Source organism: Hyposmocoma kahamanoa, unplaced genomic scaffold (genome assembly GCF_003589595.1).
Source record: "Hyposmocoma kahamanoa isolate Upper Pololo Valley unplaced genomic scaffold, ASM358959v1 76, whole genome shotgun sequence".
Taxonomy (NCBI): Eukaryota; Metazoa; Arthropoda; class Insecta; order Lepidoptera; family Cosmopterigidae; genus Hyposmocoma; species Hyposmocoma kahamanoa.
This window is the reverse complement of record NW_020653900.1, coordinates 6,831,002-6,852,571: the sequence shown is the minus strand read 5'-3', so window position 1 is coordinate 6,852,571 and position 21,570 is coordinate 6,831,002. Positions and strand designations below refer to the sequence as shown.

Genomic DNA, 21,570 nt, shown 5'->3' with positions numbered 1-21,570 from the left:
TGTCTTACTGTTTATTCTAGTAATATACATACGTCTTGTTTTATTTTCCTCTACTAAAACAGGCAATAATAATTGGACTAAACTTTTAATCTCGAAAGGGATTAAGTAAAACATAAACAAACTTGTAAACTTTTATTTTACAAACTGCTGAATAAATAAGCCTTAACAACACTTAACAATTTAGCATAAATTAACATAATTTAAATAAATAAAGTCGACGGGGCTCGCGCTTAGTAATATTCAGACTTCAGAGTAAAGAATCAGTCTTAATTAAAATTAATTTAATATATTTATTAATAAGCAGGGACAGTGCTTTAGATTTCCTGGACATCAAATAAATAAACCTTAATTTACGTATTTTATAATAAATATAAATAAAAGTCCAGCCAATTTAAAGCACTGTGACTGCATTGACATTGCTAAATATCAGATTGCCACGTCAAACAAGGCAAAAGGGAATCAAGATCAAGTTGACGTGGCAATCTGACATTTAGCTGAATTTGTAACTAATATGACGCCACTTGATCCTTGAATGTCCAATTTTGTTATTGGGGCAATTGGTGATTCAGCTGACCCAGTTGTTGAGCCATTGCCTGCTGATACATTTGGGGCATGACGTACATAGGCATGGTCATAGATGATTCACTCAGCGGCGATATGGCTGGTAGCCCAAATAGGATTCTGAAGTAGCGCGCGAGGTTCCATAAGGCCTCCGGTATCCTGTGCAACATAGATGAAATTTATTTTTTTGATGAAAATATCAATTTAAATGCTTTGGCGAGTAAAGCAAACTTCTTGGAACGACCGAATTGAGATAGTCTATGGCTTAATAACTTTGATTAGATTTTGAATTAATTTTTGGTGCTAAACTGTGCCGAGAAGTGCTAAATATGATTAATTTTAAAAACAACCAGGATTCCAACCTTTTTCAGTCCAACCATTGAATAAAGAAAGTTCTTCGAGTACAATTGAAAAAAGTTAATTACTTCTCTTTTTTATTAAAATTGTTAGATTAAATCCTTTGTTCACGAAAGTTGAAGTCAAGTTATCAATTTCATTTGTTCCAAAACTCATCAGTTTTTCTCAAGTTATCTTCTCAATTCAATCGAGTCCTGGGCTTGATTTACTCTAATGAAGATATAAAACCGCACATAAACTTTTTGATTAAATCTCTGCAATCTTATAAGCGGATTATTAACGCACACACTCAACATAGCACCGCACTAGGGAAACTCTGTATCGCGGGTGCCGTGGTCACATACATAGACAACCACAAATTACACCCTAACTCACAAGAGAAATAAATGTAGGCCATACAAATATTTCTCCCGACCTTATATGTCTCCGGACCTCTGCGTGGTAGTCCAGCGTGGTAACCGTTCGCCACAGAGGCAGTTTTATATTTGACTGTGAAATTATATGGGCTTCAATATCTCGTTCTGAAAGCTATATTGGCAAAACTGAGTATGAACGTAATAATCAATCAAAAAGTTTATCTTAACTATTGACTCGAAAATACTCATTCTTTCATTTTTTCTTAATAAGTGTAGGAATATTTAAAAATTATTCAAAGCGAATTAAAGCTTCGATTTTATTTCAACCTGTAAATTATATAAAACACATTCCAATTGATATTTACAAAATGTAGACCCACAATTTTACATAAATACTAATGAGATTGCCGCTTGAATATATCTGAAAATAATACCACCACCAAATTGTAGGAACTAAAATTTAAACAATATTAAATGCAATTTTATTAAATGCTGCTGCAAACTACTGCAATATACACTAATACCGTAACTTTATTAAGATGTATTCTTAGAGACATAATTGTAAATTCAATAGGCATTATCGTAACATTAAATAATAGCCGTATTGGTAAATCTTTCAGCTTAAATTTATATTAAGTTGATATATCCATTACGACGTGATTCTTTTTCTTTCCTAATATTTTACCTTATCTTTGTCATTACAGTCATAATGCAAACCGGATCGTTGTAAAATGTTGAAATGTTCATGATCGATGTCATTTATATTTATTTTCAAAGTGTTGTAAATTTTACGTTGTCATAAATTTATTTTTAACAACTTGTTTTTTGTAATTTACATGGTTTTAGCTGATTTACCCAAAAAGTCCAATTCATCTTCCTCATCTCGTATGTTTTGCAATTGCTGTTGCGGTTGTAACTGCTGCAATTGTTGTTGTTGATGATGATGATGATGATGATGATGATTATGTGGCTTCTTCTTCTTCTTCTTTTTGTTAGGCTTTTGCTTTGGAGGATGACTATGAGCCTTTTGTTTCTTCGGCTTTCCACCAAAGAAGTGTTCAGTCAAATCCTGATGTACTTCTATTAGACCATCAATGATGTCAAGTGTCAACATTATAATGTCATAAGTGAATGAGTAGTACGCTGGTGGTCCAACGGATTTTAAAGAATGCTTAATGAGATTCTTTGTATAGATATTGGCATCCTTCCACATTCCTTTAACCGGATCTTGATTTGATAATGCTTGCATGAATGCTACAACACTACGTCCTGAGGTACTTAATCCGTAAGCTTTTAAGTCTTCTGATACGGGAAAGTCATCCACGGAGTTGTCGTCAAGACTACGTTTTGCTCTTTTATGTCTGGTATTATCAACATTCACATAATGATCAGCCTTTGTCGAATTGTGTAAATTAGATTGATTTGTTAATACTGGCAATAATATTACAGGTTTCCAGTAACCTAGATGTACTAAGGTAACATTGGGTTTAGCCGTTGAATCGTTAGCAGTAATTTCTTTTACATAAGGCACGAGTCTAGTGTTTTTAGGTTTTACGAAAAAATGATTAGGATTTACAAAATATTTTACTCTCGGATAGTAATAAGTGTTTTGATAGTTAAACTTATACTTTTTTGTCTTCAAATAATCGTATAGGTCTTTATTTTTCTTCAGTTTGTCTAAGTCAAGATTCAGTTCAGTGTATTTCTTTGGTCTTGGTCTATATGCTTTTCTGTAGTTCATTTTTCTCTGGGCAATGAACCTTGGCTGGGGTACTAGAAATTCTCTAGGTTTTTTTTCTTCTTCAACAGTTTTCATTGTAGTAACGTCTGAGTTCAATCCTCTGAACGTCGCTGGCATTGAGTAGAATACGTTTGCTATAGGGTCGAGGTAGCTTCTTATTCCACTGACTATAGGTTCTAGGAGTTTCTCCAGCTTTGACTTACCGTCCCATCGCTCTGAAGCTCTGGTTGAGTTGAGTAGCTGTACTGTTGGCGCCTGTTGCGACTGCTGAGCCGATGCATCGTTGTGCGGCAGAATATCTGCCTGGTGCGAGGCCATTGCCGTCGGGTTATACATCTCGGGGAATTGTGGGCTCATTCCACTTACGGAATATGCGTGCGACGAGGCGCTTGGGAAATCGATCGGATACTGGGAGTAAAGGTATGGGTGGTTTTGTAAACCAGCACTGGAAAAACAAAGAAAGGTTTAGTGCTTTGAGTATGCAGACTCGTAGATACAACGTCAGCGTCAGTCCTGTCACAAAGTCCAGTGTCCATGTCCAGAGTCGAGTCCTTTTGTCATTAGCGTTCCTTTATTTCAGAGAAACTACATGGCTTTATGTAACGGTTGCTTGATTAATGTTAATATACTATTTTAAATCAACAACAGCGTCGCTTCTAAAAGTATAATAAATGTAATTATGCAAAAACTACTAAAGAAATAAATAGATAATCTATGTAAAAAAACTGTTCTCGATTTTGTGTTGAAATTTAACTAAATTTTCATTTTACTACCAACTTACATTTGGTAATTAGAGAGAAAATATTTTGCCTGAAGACGTAGTGTTTGAAATGTTACGTAGTTCTTTATACACGAAATATCACAATGTAACAACTGTTTTGAAATAATTATTTTTCCAGGGCCTTCATACTAGAAATACTTTAAATACTTTATTTTTAACCGCTTCAAAATAGGTGTTTTTAGTGAGTATGTTACGTGTTCACTGAGGCATTTGTGAATCGATTTTGATGATTCTTTTAGATACCCTCTTTCCAACAAACTCAGTATTAATCTCATTTAAATTTGAAGATAATATTCCACTTATAAGGATGCCAAACTAGGGGATTATAGGATTTCAATAAAACTTGGTAAATAGATGTAATTCCACAAACTTTGGAGGTCGTTTTTTTTAGTAAAAAGTTATAATTATTTCTGTCTTTTTTACAAGATTTAGGCAAGCAGTTTCTTTTCCTAACACTTGAATCCTCTACTAAACACTTTTATTTCTATTTACGCGAGTACCATCTCGTCGTAGTGGTAGTTCGCTAGTATTTTGATATAAAAGCTGCTGTATGATGATTTTCACAATGTTTCTAAGTGATGTAGGTAGTAGATAGCGTGTATCGAGTAATAACAGTTATATCCGTTATTGTCATTAATTATTCGTTTATCGATCGTCTTCATATAATTATTGATATGACAACGTATAAAATAGGGACTAGAATTGTATTTAGTAGATATAAAGTCCATGCGATATATACAAGGTTATTTGTAAATAACTAACTACCTCGTATGACTTTATTACTAACACCATGAACAACAACTTTTGTGCAATGATTTTTAGTAATTCATTAAATTTTACTTTCATACAAAGACAAAAATATGTAAATAGATAAAAAAATATATTTTTATATTTTTTTATAATACTAAGTGACGGAAGCAACAAGTCGTGCGTCTGGTGGTAAGCGACACGCCTATCCATAACAGTTGCAGTGTCACCCTGAGACATAAGTTGACGAGTCCCATTTGCCTGTAATATCACCAGCACCCTTACCCTTCTAAACCAGAACGCAGCTCACATTACTGCTTGGCTGCAGAAATAGGTAAGGTGGCAATACTTCCCTAGACGAACTCTTTCACAAGGAGCTCTACTGATACTAAATATGAGAATAGATAGAGAGAATATTAATTAATAAGCACTATTTGTAAAGTTTATAAATATATATATCCTTATATACCTTTATCATGTTACATTGATATATTTTTTGAATTAATAATATCTTTATACATACATATATACTCACGCCTTTGGGTTCCCATATAGGGATAGACAGAGCAAGTGACACAGTGCAACTAAAGCCACATCTGGCAAATGTTTGGGCTAAGATTGTATACAATCTTGTGTGACGTAGTGCACCACAGTGACAGGTTGCCAGCCTGTCGCCTACATATACGACACTATTAATCCCTCAGTCGACTTTTACAACTTGCGCGGGATAATAACCAGTTGATAGCTTCCATGTTTTTCTTTTGGTTCTAGATCTGCATGGAACTGTATCTCCGATAATATCTTTATATATTATAATAATTCATTCATTATTTATTTGCATAGCACTAGGAAACATTCCAGTAGCACAATTTTATTTTCATTAATTATGCGCAGTCCGATTTACTATTCATTATTATTGTTATCATTAGCATTTATAAGAAAGTGGTAATTCGGCTTCAATTTTTTAATCATAATTAAATAGACAAACACGTTGCACTTAAATTTTTTTCGCGCTTTTTCAAGCCATTACTTTCTAACTATTAATAGAATAATACCACTACCACCCACCTCTATTCTAGTGAAATCTCGTACATACGTATGTATACACTGATTTCCTGCTATATATTTTATTCATGTATAAGTCAACGTGCGTCTCTGTCCATGTTTTTTGTCCGTCCGGTCATGCTATCGAGTAATGTCTGCATCAAAAGTGGATGACCATATATGTACATGGTTATATATAATGTGGTTTTAATATACACAGTAGAAATGTGTTGCTATAAGTGCTCTATAAGAAAAGAAGATATTTTTACATGTTCTATAGGTTATCCCGAAATCATCAACTTTTGATGCTGACTGTACACTGTACAAAAATAAATACTTTATCAAAAATGTCCATTAAAATTTATGTTCTAATATCGCATTAATGTTTTTTTTATGATGTTTAAACTACTAATGCAAATTGACGTTAACTGAATTTAATTGTTAAGACATTTTTATTAAAGCATTATAATAAGAAAATTGCAAAAAAAGAATCATCAATAAATTTTAATTTTAATAAATTCATCTTAATTATTTCATAAATTGAGACAAAAAACATGCAAAAGTGAAAGACAATCAACCTAAATTTCAAATTTATTAAGTTCCAAATGGATACTAATTCAAAATCAATTAATAAAAAAATATCAGCTGTGATTAAAGAATATGCAATTCTGAAGAAAAATTCAATAACATCTACAATTAATATGCCAGCTAAACCTTGGAAAATTCTCAAAAAAGACAGTTAATCGCTCGAAGCACGTATGAGCTAATTGAGAATGGGATAAAATTTAACATTTTCAACTTTCTTTTAATCGTTCCAAAAAACGTTGATCGCTCCAAGATTGTGCCTCTTTCCTACGTCTGTCTTCTTATAATTTTGAAACCATAGATAACAGATGCTCGTATTGTAGCTTCTAAATTCAAACAATCTATTTATTTTAGCACCTCTTTCATCAAATTCGTGGGTCATAGATGAGAATAGCGCGATTAATGCACAAACTACGATAGGAAGCGGGTGAAATAAAAAATGGCAATGGTCAACTCTTTACATAATTCAACGTTAAAAACGTATTAAAACCAATTCTAAACCTGAATGACCTTAAATTTCACCACAGCACATTCCAAATATCACCACTTGATGACTATAAACAGCTTAAATATCGATCACTAGCCCAAATTCACATCCCAAGTTTTTTTTTTTCAAGGTTGGCTGTCCTGCTTTAGTTTGATTATGAAAGTAGTGGTTTAAATAACAACTCAGAGCCGGAAATACGGAATTCCATTGCCACTCTCAGCCACCAACTGTATTGCAATCTTTCTTTAGTTCATTATTTTATACGGACTAATAAATATTAATAACGTTATTGATTGTTTCTTTTCTCGTTTACAATATCTTTTTTCTACAAACAAGGTGAATAATACAAAGTGCAGAGACGTAACAACAGTAGCAGGAAGACTGGCAAAATTTAAGAGGACGCCCGTTTGACTTGATTATACATTTTAGTTGGATATAAAGTCCAACGAAAATTACATAAAATTATCGCGAAGGAAAATTTAATAGGCGATACCAAACACCAGAGATCCCTGTCAAATGTTTTTTAAAAGCGTCCTCTAGTAAAAAGTTATATGATTTCCTCTAAATCTACAAATTTTGCCATTGTCTCACATGCTATTGTCGTGTGACCAACTGAGCGTATTAAGCTTGGTGTATTAATTTCAATTAAAAAGAAACTTACCCCATACTATAGGACTCGTACAATCTCTTCAAAGCCATGGCGACAGTAACAATCAAAGCCAATTTGCTAAGCACGAAAGCCTTTAATGTGATGGCGGTGACGAGGAACATGGCGAAGATTAATGCTGCAGAGGATTTCATGCCGAAGACCATCGGGATTACAGCTTGCAGGAGCCTTTTTTTCGTTCGGCGTCCTGGAAATTTAAAATATAAATAGTATCATTTATTTATTTTAAATTACATTTACACGGTATTAAAGAAGTAATGCACCGTGAAACTAGGCTAATTTACCAGTTCATGGACAGTAAGATCGTTTACCTTAAAATTAAATATCAAAATATCAACGGCCCCGCCGAATAAACGTTTACCGTATTTTTTTTTTTGCCAACCAATGTTTTCTACGGAACATAAAATCAATAATATTGCACGCGCATTGCAAGTATATATTTTGCACACTTTCTACTCTTACATTTATATTTGTACCAAACTAAATTTGTAATATTGTTTATGGGATACTGTAAAAAATCTTTAAAATGTAATGCATTTTTGCACTTTAAAAATTTGTGACCAATTACTAGAATAACCATGTAACTATATAGGCGAACAGCCGCCGAAGTAGTTTATAACTAGAATAAAAATTGAAAAGGGCTTTTTATTAATTTATGATAAAGTATCAACATTTTCATATTTTATATTTTATTGAAAGAGACAATGTTTTTTTACCTTTAATTTGGTCATGTATTGCATTTAAGTATATTCAATCACCAATTGAGTAACATTATTTTTTTAATTTTTGTTCACTCCTATGTAGTTGCTGGCTACTGCTTTTTCCTAGAGAAGTATCAACAACGTTCTAAGAAAATTTAATAATTTTACGCACACATTTGTGGACGTTATTTTAAGACCGACGTGGTTGTATGTGGTGATTCAAGTACATGTCAGTGCCACTAAATTTTCTAACCGCAAAAGTAGTTTTAACCAATTTTTAACGCATAGTGTTTTAAGCACTAACTCTATATGATACAATGGCAATCATCCTACCATTGTCATAGCCGTACCTTTGACACAAGAATGTTCCCATTCAAGTCGTGCGCTTGGTGGTAAATGACACGCCTATCCATAGCAGTTGCAGTGCCATTCAGAGCTTTAAAGATCTCATGGGCACCGCCACTGCGCCTGTCACCCTGAGACATAAGTTGATAAATCCCATGTACCTGTAATTCCAACCCCTTCCAAGCCAGAACGCAATAATGTTCACATTATTGCTTAGCGGTTGAAATAGGTAAGGTGGCTAGACGAACTCTTTTACAAGGAGCTACAGCTACTGAACAGCTACCTACTGTCCATGAACGGATTAAGTATGTCATGTTGTATTGACTTACTGCAGAATAAACCATCTGACACATCGAGTACACAACTAAATCTGACGAAATGCACACTACTGCAGCTTATTCCTTATTTCAACAAAATCAATAACCTATTGGTAGCGAAGTGATTATGTTTTTTAATAATAGTCGAAATAAAGACTAAAGAAACACAAATATAATTATTACAATAGTTACCTTATATTGTCTATAGTCCCACTACTGGGCTCTTTTCACAATAAGATGAGAGAGATACGGACTGGGAACGTCACAGATATCGTTAAATTGCTTTGTAGATTTCCTCACGATGTTTTCATTCACCGAAAAGCTGAGAGGTGCATGCCCGGATTCGAACCAGCGACCTACTGTTTGAGAGACGGTAAGTCAAATCATAAGGCTACACTTGTGTGTGTACCTAGAGGTGCCGGTGATGATTTTATACCGATTTATCGGATATCGAAGTTATAACAGGTAAAAGAACTAATACTAATTGCTATTTCGGTAACTACTCTAGCAAACCATAAAGTTTTTAATGCCTGGGTCTGTCATTTAAAAAAAAATAAACAACTTCAAAAATACGTCACGACAACCGTGTGTGTTATTATTGTTTGGGCTGCTGATGTCGGTGTTTATTTATTGAAAACATACCGTAACTTGCGTTTTTAGTTTACCCTGAATTTAAATGTTTATAAACTATACTTTAAGAAGTAATTTCATGGTAAACGTTAGAACCACTCAAATGGAATATTATCATATTTACCCAAGTACACCAAAAATTTCATTAGTGCTTTTTAAGTGCAGGATTTGCGGTGTATTACTGCATTTTATTTGAGATGTTTTTATTGTAGTACGGGGGGTATTTATTTAGCAATGCAGAATAGTAATTATTATATTTAAAAACTTGTATTTAAACTGAATCCTTTTCTAATTTGCGAAACCAAATAGCCGCCATTTTGCGGTAGGATGAGCGTATCGCGTGAGCGGCTACTGCTACTACTAGTAGTAATAGAAATATAAATTTTAAGGCGAAATAAAAAAGTATACCAGAAAATCTCACTCAATACTTTCGCGTATGTGTAATTTTTTTTTTACCACATTAGATTTTGGACTTTGCTCTTCGGGCAATAGAGTTAATTTCCCATTTATTGAAGTAGCGGTAAGAATAATTAGTAATGGTACAGTGACCATGAGTGTCGAATCCGGTTCTCGATGAAAGTCAGGTGTCGATATAGAATCGATAAAAAAATGTACACTAAGAAGTAGCACTTTGAAGCGGAGAGATTAAAACATTTTTTATGTATTTAAATGTGTATTTGGTTTCTTGTTATATGAACGATATTGCCAGATCGTGTCGCCATGAAGCTCTTGATTCCATTGAACGCAGAGCCGGGATACTTAGCGACGATAAGCTCGAATCTAAACTTCATTGTTTAAACCATCGGCGCAAAGCCTGTCTATCAGTTTTCTACAGAATATATTTCGGTGAGTGTGCCCATGAGCTCCATCAGTTCATCCCGCCCACCCTCTTTGACCATCGGACATCGGAAGCACGGCGGGATATGATCCTTACTTGTTCGATATTCCCTTCAAGCGTACTAAGCGCTTTTCATTATCTTTTATTATGCGCACACAGGAATGGAATTTCCGAGCACATACATAGAGCGCACTATAAGTTTCCGGAACTGGCCACTTACATAAACAATATTTAAAAAGTAATTACAACATTTGAAAATGGAACTCTTTGGGTGTAGAATACAGTTTGTTTCATCTGACTGTCACTTGTTTTTACATCACCATGGATTTAACTCGTGAAAATTTTCGTAGTATGATTTTCTAGGACTTTAAGTGTAATTTAACAGCTCAGCGGAGCTTAGCTCGTCTTCAAACTGCTTTTGCCAATGAAGCACCATACAAGACGACTCCCGCCCGTCCACTGCTGTGAACAACAAAAACATCGATGCTGTGCGCCGTATGATCAATACAGACAGGCATATGATATACCATGAGATTTGGGCATTTTTAGGCATAGGCATGAGTCACATTATGAGTCACATTCAATTAACACTACACAAACATTTGGGTGTGAAAAAGCTGTGCTCTCAGTAGATCCCACACAATTTGCACGAGGCTCAAAAAACGGATCGCGTCACTTCGTGCAATGCCATGCTTACCAGATTCAACAAAGGAGCATCAAATTTGGTGTCTGACATAGTAATAGATAACGAAACATGGATTTATAGTTATCCCAAAGCAAAGCAGCAATCGAGTCTATGGGTCTTTCGAGATGAGCTGAAACCAACCAAAGTGACGCGCTTGCAAAGTGCCTTTGAGCGGATGATTGCTTTTTTTTTTAATAAAATTGGACACGTGGCTACTGTTGCTTTGGAGAATCGTTGTACCGTGAATAGTGATTGGTACACGACCATTTGTTTGCCGGAAGCTATTGACAAACTCCATAAAAATAACCGTAAACACCGTATCATCTTGCACCACGATAATACCAGTTCTCACACGGCCAGACAGACAAAATAATTTTTGAAGGTGAACAACGTTGACCTTATGAGTCAACCCGCGTACAGTCCCGACCTAGCACCTTGTGACTATTACTTGTTTCCAAAAATTAAGAACCAGTTACGCGGTCAACGATTTTCATAGCCTGAAGAGGCTGTACGTAGAAGTAAAGTAAGAGTACGAAAAATATGTTTCAGAGATTGTGACGGAGGAATGGCATAAATGTTTTCAAAATTGGTTCATTCGCATTAACGCGAACGGAGAATATTTTGAGAAACAACAAATTCATTTCTGACCCTTTATAGTATTTTTTTCTTATTCATTCCGGAAACTTACAGTGCGCCCCACGTACAACGTGAGTATCTTTAAAATAGGACTGAAGAAGCATCTTCCGGGCGAGCTCGTTCCATTGTAGATCCTATCTTTGCTCCAGGGCTAGGTTAAGAGCAAAACCATTTGAATAAAAAAAAAAACATTTTAAACCCATGTACGAAATTCCTCGCCGACCAATTCCGAACATAAGTACAGTTTGTACACTTATGTACACAATACCAAACATTTAATGAAATTTGTAAGGTCTGCTGACTCGATCTATATCTCAGTTGCCAGAGCGGTGGCCGAGGTTGGGCACAGATGTAAGTTCGAGCATAATCATGTCGAAGAATTTTTTCTTTATGTTCGATTAGTTTGATGTTTGTATTAGTAACTACATATTAATAGCTATTTACATAGAATTGCGCGAAATAATACAAATATTGTAGACCGTTATATGTACGTCACACTGTTGGGCACGGGTTTCCATTAAGAAGAAGATTTAGGCCGCTACGCTAGTCCGTCAGATCTAAGGAATTTTTCTGTGTTTCGTTCGATTTTTGTATTAATAATCATAATATACGGATAAATTTCACAAAAAAATATTATGAATAACTTCAGGATATGTAACAAAAATCAATAAATGATTTCATATTTTTAGGACAATATACAGAAATTATCGAAAACAGAAGTCTAAAACTAGAATTCAGAGGTCAAAATATTTTGGTACGTTCTAATTTTCCATTTTTGGCTACCGTAATAGCGAGACTGGTATCATTGTTTATCTCGTTCCACAAAGATGCTGATTAAATTTAAATAAGGACAAAGTAAACCTGGGGAACGAATTAATTTATTATCTTAAGTGTCATTCATGAAATTTCAATTAAGACAAATATTTTCAAAGACAGAGAAAGTTAGTTAGATTTAGTTACCTCCTTTCCCGTATTATACAAGTAAGAATGTAGAGTTAAAAATATGTATTGAATATCGTAATGTTTTTACTTCAACAACATACATTTATTTTGTGAAAATATATCAGTATTGATACAAATATCGGAAACAAATTATTGTATCTGACGGGAGTCGAACCAGCATCTGTAGCCACACAGGGGCCACCGCTCTTACCACTGAACTAGATCAAGTTAACGGATTCTACGCATTCTTCCATGTGCTTGTTGCAGAACTTTGTATAGGTTTTAAAAGATTTTTTACCGGTACAGCCACTAGAGAGAAACTTATTACTTACTACCTAATATCGAGTTAGTGAAAACAACTAAGGTACATCTTAATATGTTTGCAAATAGCTTACGCTGTAGGCTAGGATAGAACATTCCATTTGTAATTTTAAGTTTATTGAATGTCACGATGTTTGACCACCACATCGAGCATATAACCAGAAATAGAGATGAAATAAGGGCCATCCATCCCTGGCAACTCATCAGGTAAATGGCCCTTATCACAAATTAGAAAACTGAAATAGTATAGCGCCAAGAACTGACCTGTGTATACGTCTCCGTAAATTCTAAAAATATTATGTATTTATTGTAATAAAAATAATATATTTAATAATGGGGGCTGTTTCCTTCGGTGGTGTGAGAAAAACATCAAAACAACTAATTACAAAACAAATGGAATCGCATTTCATCATAATACATATGTAATTTTGCAATTTTCGTCCATTACAGCAAAGTTCTAGTTAAACTGGTCGATTGAAGTGAAATAATTGACGATTCCGGTTTTGAAGGATTAAGGGTTCTGGTGAAATTACAGGCACAAGGGACTTGCTAACTTATGTCCCAGTGTGACGGGCGCTGTGGCAATACCTCTATTTTGACGATTCAAAGCTCTGAGTCGCACCGAAGCTGCTATTGATACGCGTGTCGCTTACCACCAGGCGAATTTTATCTCAAGGGCAAATTACACCTGATTAAAGTCTACTACTCGTTCGTAAGGCAGATTGCTCTTAGAATAATGATGAAGAAATCCTATGGGTTGCTCTGAGTAAGTAGACATTGTACCTACATATTTATGATTTACAATATTTATTTCAAATATAAGTCGAGACAATCTCAACGAACTAAACGGGTCACTACAAAAAATTTTTGTCATCCAAGTATGTTCCCTTGTTCTGTAAAAGATTCTGGTTCACGATAGATTTCAATCAGAAGCATATATATTGCCCCGTAAATGAATTTACAACTTTGTGGAAATAACTTTTTTTTAGAATTTAAAAAAGGGTACAATTTTCTTATCTAAATATAACAAAACTGTACATTTACTACATTAACTACAACAATTTGACTACAGGATCTCAATGAGTCTCAGTTGAACAAACGGTTACAAACTAACACTTGTGGTTAAAAATTCTTAAGTAGAATAATTACAAACATTTCTGAAATAATAATCTTTGAATTTTTTTTTTACATTTACGTGTTTTAGTTTAATGTCTAATAACCTGTGGTGAACTGTTTAATAAGTACGGAATACTTTTCTTTACAGACCTCTCTGGAGTATTATAGTAATTAGTAACTAGATTTAGAAGTGTACCAGATTTCATCGACTTTGTATTACAGTTATTATCAACCGTACACAACAAGGAGAACACATACAAATGTAGCTGTGTATCACTATAAAAAAAATTTGTATGTCTACGTTCATTTGTTTCCTAATTCTTCATACACATTTCAGTGGCTAATTTACTAATCTCGAACATCGAATATATAACCAGAAATAGAGACGTAATGTCATTTAATTTGTTTGAAAACTATTCTGCCAAATCATTACTGTGACAGCCCGAATTCGAAACTACTGACGGGTGTCGTTAATTGTTTCACTTTAAATGGACCACTTTAGATAAGTGGAGCTTTATAGCAATAGTAGACGAAAATTGCAAAATAACATATTTAATTACCAATGAAATGTGATTCCGTTTGTTTTGTAATTAGATGTTTTGCTGTTTTCCCCACACGACCGAATGGAACAGCTCCCTTTGTCAGAGATATTATCTTTATTAAAATAAATACAAAATATTTTTTGAATATACGGAGACGTACACACAGTACAGTTGTTGGCGCTGTACTATTTCAGCTTTCTAATTTGTGATTTCAGCGCAAACGAGAATTGATATTTATAAGCGATATAAGGCCCATTTGCCTGATGAGTTGCCAGGAATGGATGGTCCTTATTTCGTCTCTATTTCTGGTTATATACTCGATGGTCTCGAACAATGATTGTAGCTTTTACCACGTATATTTCACAAATGTATTATCCTAATTATCCATGTGTACAGTGTCAACTTTGAAAAAGGTAATATGAATATATTCCATTGTGGACTTTAGAATACAAATAAATCGGTCTTTACAAACTCCAGACAGGAAATCAAAACTTTTAGGTCACTTAATCAAGAAAGTTTTGTGAAAGTTGACACTTTGAAATGTTGTACATAGATTGTTAATTAGGAAATGTATCAAGTGTGCGAATGAAGTAAACCGGTAATACAAAATCACATTGTTGTAGTTTGAGCCTAATAATAAATTGACGACCTCGGTGCCCCAAGGGTATGGGCGCTGGAGGCGGTGCTCCCGGGTTCGATTCCCGGTAACACCAATTTGGGAAATTAACTTTTTTTTAAATTCGTTTTGGTCTGGGTATGTTCTGGGTGCCCCGGAGTGAATTCCTTTGCTCTGATACTCATAGCACAGGAAATTCCCTAGTTTGAGACCAGGCAATTAGTGAGGTTGTCTCATGTGGGCACATATTATTATTTTGGATATCTATTTCAAACTCTCGTCTCTCCCATGGCTTAATAGTTTAATACTGAATTTTTAAAATTTTTATTGCATATATTATTATCGAGACAACCTGAGCGAGCTAAACGGGTCACACTATAATGGATTTTTGTCATTCAAAAATGTACACTTCTTCTATAGAAGCTGTACCTATAATAAACCTTTGGTATCACTTTTATTATTATTATTATTAATCATATATATAACTAGGACTATTATAAACGACCTTATTATTTCCAGTTACGTATTATTTGTTTACTAATCTATACATCGCAACAGTGTCCAATCCGGCGAAACAGTGACTTAACTTTTTCCACAAACTGACAAAAAAGAAAAAAATTATAGAAATATCGTTTCCTGAATTGAGCTTACTGGGAATCGAACCCGGAACCTTCTTATCCAGCGCCTACACTGTTAATCATGGGATCACGAACGTCATCGACAATTTTATTCATTTGTTTTTGTAATATTGTTGCAAACGTAAGCTACCTTTTCACAGGTTTAATAAAACGTGAACAAACGACGTGATTTCCATATTTTATTCGTATTTATACAAAACCAGCAAACAAATCAACCATTCAACTTATAGAAAGTGGTTACCGTCGCCTGTAGTTGTTTGTAATACTCAACCCTAGAACCTAAGACCTTAAGTCTCTTATATCTGTGATGCCTGGCTCTTCCTACCCTTTAATATAGAACACAGCAATACCGTCTTATGATCGAAATTGGCGGTGCCAGCCTATACAGGTGGGTTTAGCCACTACTAATAAAATTTACTCGTAAAATACAGTACTTTGTTTTTATAGTTTTTTTTTATTGTTTTCCTTTTTATTTATTACCACCCATCACAATTTACAGCTTATGGTGATAGTAATTAAGGCTTTCAGTCTTGTCGCATTTCCGCGATTCGGAAAAATGCGTTCTCGAAAACCCCGGGAAAAATGTAACTTTCACAACTACTTGAAAAATAAATTCCATACTTATAGGCTAGGTACACGACTGTCGTGTACATGTGACTTGAGATGATGTCGTGTGCACCCGTACGCGCCCCTCAGCAGCTATGAAGGTAGGAGTAGCTCCTCTCTTCCTTTTCTAGCGAGGTGGGCCCGGATACACGTAGGCACCGTTGCGTCTTGGAAGAATGCTTCGGCGCTTCAAGAGCCAGCACATAGTGTAGAGACGGGTGTCGCGAAGATTTAGTGAGTAAGAGTCTCATATAACCTTTCGCCTGTATCCCCAGGCGAAAGGTATCCGTAATCGATTTCCTCGCGTAAAAAAAGACATTCAGACGGTAAAAAATTTAAAAATTTGATATTTTATTCGAGCTCTGTATTAACTCAATTTTTTTCCATATGTATAGTGAGCATATAACAAACTGTACACTCCAAAATGCCAAAAGATGGCATGATCATCGAAATAAAACACGTAAACGTTTTGTTCACTTCAAACCCATATAAATATGTGCATGTTTTTTGTAATAGTTACCCTTTAATACAAGTTTAATACTACATCGGTTGTTTCTTCATGAGGACCTTTTCTTGGCAATTCACTAAGTACCCAGAAACAAAGGGCGGACTTGTTTTAATTACTATTGTTCTTCAACCTAACTTAATTTTTATTAATTTAACTGCCTCCGTAGCCCAACGGTTACCATACTGCTCTGCCACACAGAGGCCCCGGCTTCCATACCTGGGCCAGGAGAAAAATTTGTATGGCCTACACTTATGTCTCTCGTAAGTTTGGGTGTAATTCGTGGTTGTATATATGTGAGTCCATGGTACTCGCCATACATGGTTTCCCTAGTATAGGGCTATGAGTGTGTGCGATAACAAAAACCAGAATAAAAAAATACTATTGATGTAGTAGATTTTTTAATACAGTTTCCTTAAGTGATTTTTGAGACTGAAAATATCTTGAGTCTCGAAAATACCAAAACGATTTTTTTAACGATTCGAGATTCGCAAATTTTCCGAGACGAATATATCCGAGATGAAAGCCTTGGTAGTAATAGCCTTGTCAGAAAGAAAGAAACGTGGCATTCAAAAGACCTGATCTGATTTTAGATTACTAACTTAATATTAGCTTGTAAGCTGCAGGGAAATATTACGAAAAAAACCTGTGCATGCGGTTGGTCTGTTCAGTCCAATAATGTGTTATTGATTTTTTTTTTCACTGAATAATATGGATACGGGAGTATAAAAGTAAATTAAAATGTGTTTACAATGAAGGTGTATTAATATTTCATCGTTTTACCGACGCCTGGCGTGCGAATATTTTACAGGCTTCTTAATTAAATTTACTTTTGACGAAGCATGCATTTGAAGTTAAATTTGTACAACAACATAATTATCAATTAGAATTTGGCAAAATATGGCTTACATTAATTAAATTTAACATTTTATATTACAAAGTAAAAAATCATCAGTATTGTAATAGCACTAAGTAACCAACAAATTATGCAATTTCATTTTAAATTGTCTACAATTTACTTCTTTTAGGCGTCCGGTAATTTATTAAATTATTTGGGTGATTAAAGCCATATTTCTATATCATTGTTTGTGTTTCTAGGATAATTGTGTACACTTGTAAGTGAATTGCAGTCGCAAGGAGTATTGTTAATAATGCGTAAATACGACTTGTGTATTGTGATTGTATATTGAATAAATAATTAAAACATAAAGAGGCATATGCCTATTTCTGCTGCCAAGCAGTAATGTGAGCATTACTGCGTTACGATTTTGATATTACAGGCACGTGGGACTTTTCAACTTATGTCCCAGGGTGACGAGCGCAGAGGCAGTGCACCTCCGATCTTTGCAATTTAAAGCTCAGAGTGGCAGTGCAACTATTATGGACAGGCGTGTCGCTTGCCATCAGGCCATTGACTTACCAACAAATGGACGTCGAGTCTAATGCATAAACCACGAAAAAATGACCGAAGTTAACCTATACAAACATAGCGCCAAACGAAATGTAAAAAAAAAATTAACATTTAATTTTAAGAAATCATTCGTTAAAGAAAATGCTTCACAGCTTTATTTATGATACCACTGGGGCCTTTCTATTATTTTATTTTTCGTTTGTTTCATTGAGCTCATTATTTGTAAAACTTTCTGACATTGCATTGCTTTTATAGCAATTAAGCTTGTTGAAAATGTACTTAATTTACTTTGAAACACAATTATGATAATAATAATAATGTGCCAGACCTCCACACCAATTAAATAAATAATAAATAAATAACGCACACACTCAACATAGCCCCGCACTAGGGAAAACCCTGTGTCGCGGGTGCCATGGACACACACATAGACAACCACAAATTACACCCAAACTCACGAGAGAAATAATTGTAGGCCATACAACTATTTCTCCCGGCCCGGGAATCGAACCTGGGACCTCTGCGTGGCAGTCCGGCATGGTAACCGTTCGGCCACGGAGGCAGTTGCCTGGTATAAACTAGACGGAAAAACGGAATTAACCCTGGGGCGCTTCCCAGAACATCCAGACAAGAAGTAATTTAAAAAAGTTTATTTCCCAATAAAAAACTTCTCTCTTTATTTCATAGGTGCATCTCATAATTCTAATGCTCACTTCATAGAGCATAATGTGCAATGTGTAAGTTCTATACAATATAAATTAGAAAGCATTATTTTTTTTAATAATTTATGTTGATAATTTTTTTCAAATTTTTGTTTTTATTTTAATTAATTTTATTCCAATGTTTATATTATATTTACTTAAGGTCTGGTTTTATTTGTATGCAAAATTTTCCAATTACTTTCATCTTTCTAATCTCAACATTAAAACGGCAATGGCGCCATTAAAGGGATAACATCGTGTTTGGTTCCTTTTATAAGAATAAAGTACGGTAGGATTATTTTAAATAAGTCAATAAGTTATACATAAAGGGGAAATATCAAGTTAAATAGAGTTAACGAAGTTGAATTGGGTTACCCGTGAAGTTTACGAAGCAAAACAAAAGTTTTTTGACGCTGGATCGAAAAGTAAGAAACTGGACAAAGTTGCCAATGACATCAAAAGACAAAGTTCAAAAGTCGATCACGTCACCAAATGGACAACTAAGAAGAAAAATTATGCCGCTCTTTGCACCCTTTTTTTTTGACGGGATGGAAGCCTTTATAGATACCCCTGAGCCCAGGGAGACTCAGGAGTTATGTGGGGACTCTCCCTCCAGACTGGAGCGCCTACCCCACTAAAACCGCCCCGGGTTTACCTCTCGCCGGTTGAGTCGGTGAACATTCAACACGACGCGCTCTTTGTACCCTGCACTCATTTGCAATACATAATTCAGTCAACTCAAAGTAAATAAGAATCAAAGTAAGTCGTGATAAAAATAAACACTAAGATTTACATAACCATTTTTTTCTTCAATTATATTTTTCCAATTTTGTTACTTAATTGCCATCTGTTCCTATACGCGTAGTAATTAAGCTAAAGATTAGGATCTCAATTAAGAAGATCATGGACCAAAAAAAATTCGATACAGGAAAGTAACATTACGATTGGGAGGTTCTTTCCCATTCGGACTAACGCGAACCTTCGACTTACATTCATACCTTTATATTATGAGAAAACACTTATTTTTGCGGAACATGGACAAACCAATCACAACAATTTAATTTGACACAGAGTACGACTTAAACAAATATCTTATTAATTAGTTTTATTTTATAATAAATGTATATAAAGTTACATAAAATATCGGTTCCTTGAAGTTGTAAGTGGAGTCACTACTGAGTTACAACACTTACTACTACTTACTTAGTAGCAGTAGAGCTCCTTCTGAAAGAGTTCGTCCAGGGAAGTACTGCCATCTTATCTATTTCTACCGCCAAGCAGTAATGTCAGCATTACTGTGTTCCGGTCTTGAAGGGTAAGGGTGATGGTGAAATTACAGGCGCATGAGACTTGTCAGTTTACGTCTCGAGATATAAAGGTCTGAGTGGCACTGCAAGTCTTATGGACAGGAGTGTAGCTTACCATCAGACGCATGACTTGTTCGTCCCGTCAATTCATACAATAAACAAAAACATACCATCATAGCTATACGTGGGGCGCACTATAAGTTTCCGGAATGAATAAGAAAAAATACTATAAATGGTTAGAAATGAATTTATTGTTTCTCAAAATATTCTCCTTTAGCGTTAATGCACGTTTTCTTACGAACGAACCAATTTTGAAAACATTTCTGCCACTCCTCCGTGACAATCTCTACAACATATTTTTCATTCTCTTCGACAGACTCTTCAGGTGATGAAAGTCGTTGACCGCGTAACTGGTTCTTAATTTTTGGAAATAAATAAAAGTCACAAGGTGCCAAGTCAGGACTGTACGCGGGATGGCTCAGAAGATCAACGTTGTTCACCTTCAAAAATTAATTTGGCTGTGTGGCCGTGTGAGAACTGGCACTATCGTGGTGCAAGATGATACGGCGTTTTCGGTTATTTTTACGGAGTTTGACAATAGCTTCCGGCAAACAAATGGTCGCGTACCAATCACTATTCACGGTACAACGATTCTCCAAGGCAACAGTAGCCCCGTGTCAAGTTTTATTAAAAAAAGAAGCAATCATCCGCTTACAGGCACTTTGCACGCGCGCCACTTTGGTTGGTTTCGTCTCATCTCGAAAGACCCATACGCTTGATTGCTGCTTTGCTTTGGGATCGTAACTATAAATCCATATTTAGTCACCTGTTACTATGTCCTACACCAAATTTGACGCCCCTTCATTGCATTGCACCAAGTGACGCGATCCGTTTTTTGAGCCTCAGTCAAATTGTGTGGGATCCACCGAGAGCACAGCTTTTTCACATTCAAATGTTTGTGTAGTATTGATTCTATTTAACTCATGCCTATGCCTAAAGATGCCCCAATCTCATGGTATGTCATATGCCTGTCTGTTTTCATCATACGGCGCATAGCATCGATGTTTTTGTTATTCACAGCAGTGGACGGGCGACTATCACGAAATTTGTCGGTGAGATTCACACGACCGCGTTTGAATTCTGCAAACCAGCTATAAATAGTCGTCTTGCATGGTGCTTCATTGCCAAAAACAGTTTGAAGCCGAGCGAAGCTCTGCTGAGTCGTTAAATTACGCTTAAAGTCGTAGAAAATCATACTACGAAAATTTTCACGAGTCCATGGTGATGTAGACAACCAATTTCTAAAATGACGCCACAATGTAAAAACAAGTAACAGTTCAAAACAGTTCAAACAAACTGTATTCTACAGCCAAAGAGTTCCATTTTC

At 35.1% G+C, this 21,570-nt stretch overlaps 1 protein-coding gene across 2 annotated transcripts in view; it reads right to left on the bottom strand.

The window, feature by feature from the left end:
* Window positions 1-452: 452 nt before the first annotated feature.
* LOC113232360 overlaps window positions 453-21,570 on the bottom strand; it is a 46,946-nt gene continuing 25,828 nt past the window's right edge. The window contains exons 3-5 of one of the 2 annotated variants that reach the window (XM_026467038.1): window positions 7,321-7,513; window positions 3,219-3,460; window positions 561-720 (exon numbers count right to left, since the gene is read on the bottom strand). In XM_026467038.1, the coding sequence (XP_026322823.1) occupies window positions 647-720; window positions 3,219-3,460; window positions 7,321-7,513 (509 nt within the window). In that variant the 3' untranslated portion in view covers window positions 561-646. Of the gene's footprint in view, window positions 721-3,218; window positions 3,461-7,320; window positions 7,514-21,570 lie in introns of both variants that reach the window. The other variant, XM_026467039.1, reaches the window with a different exon arrangement.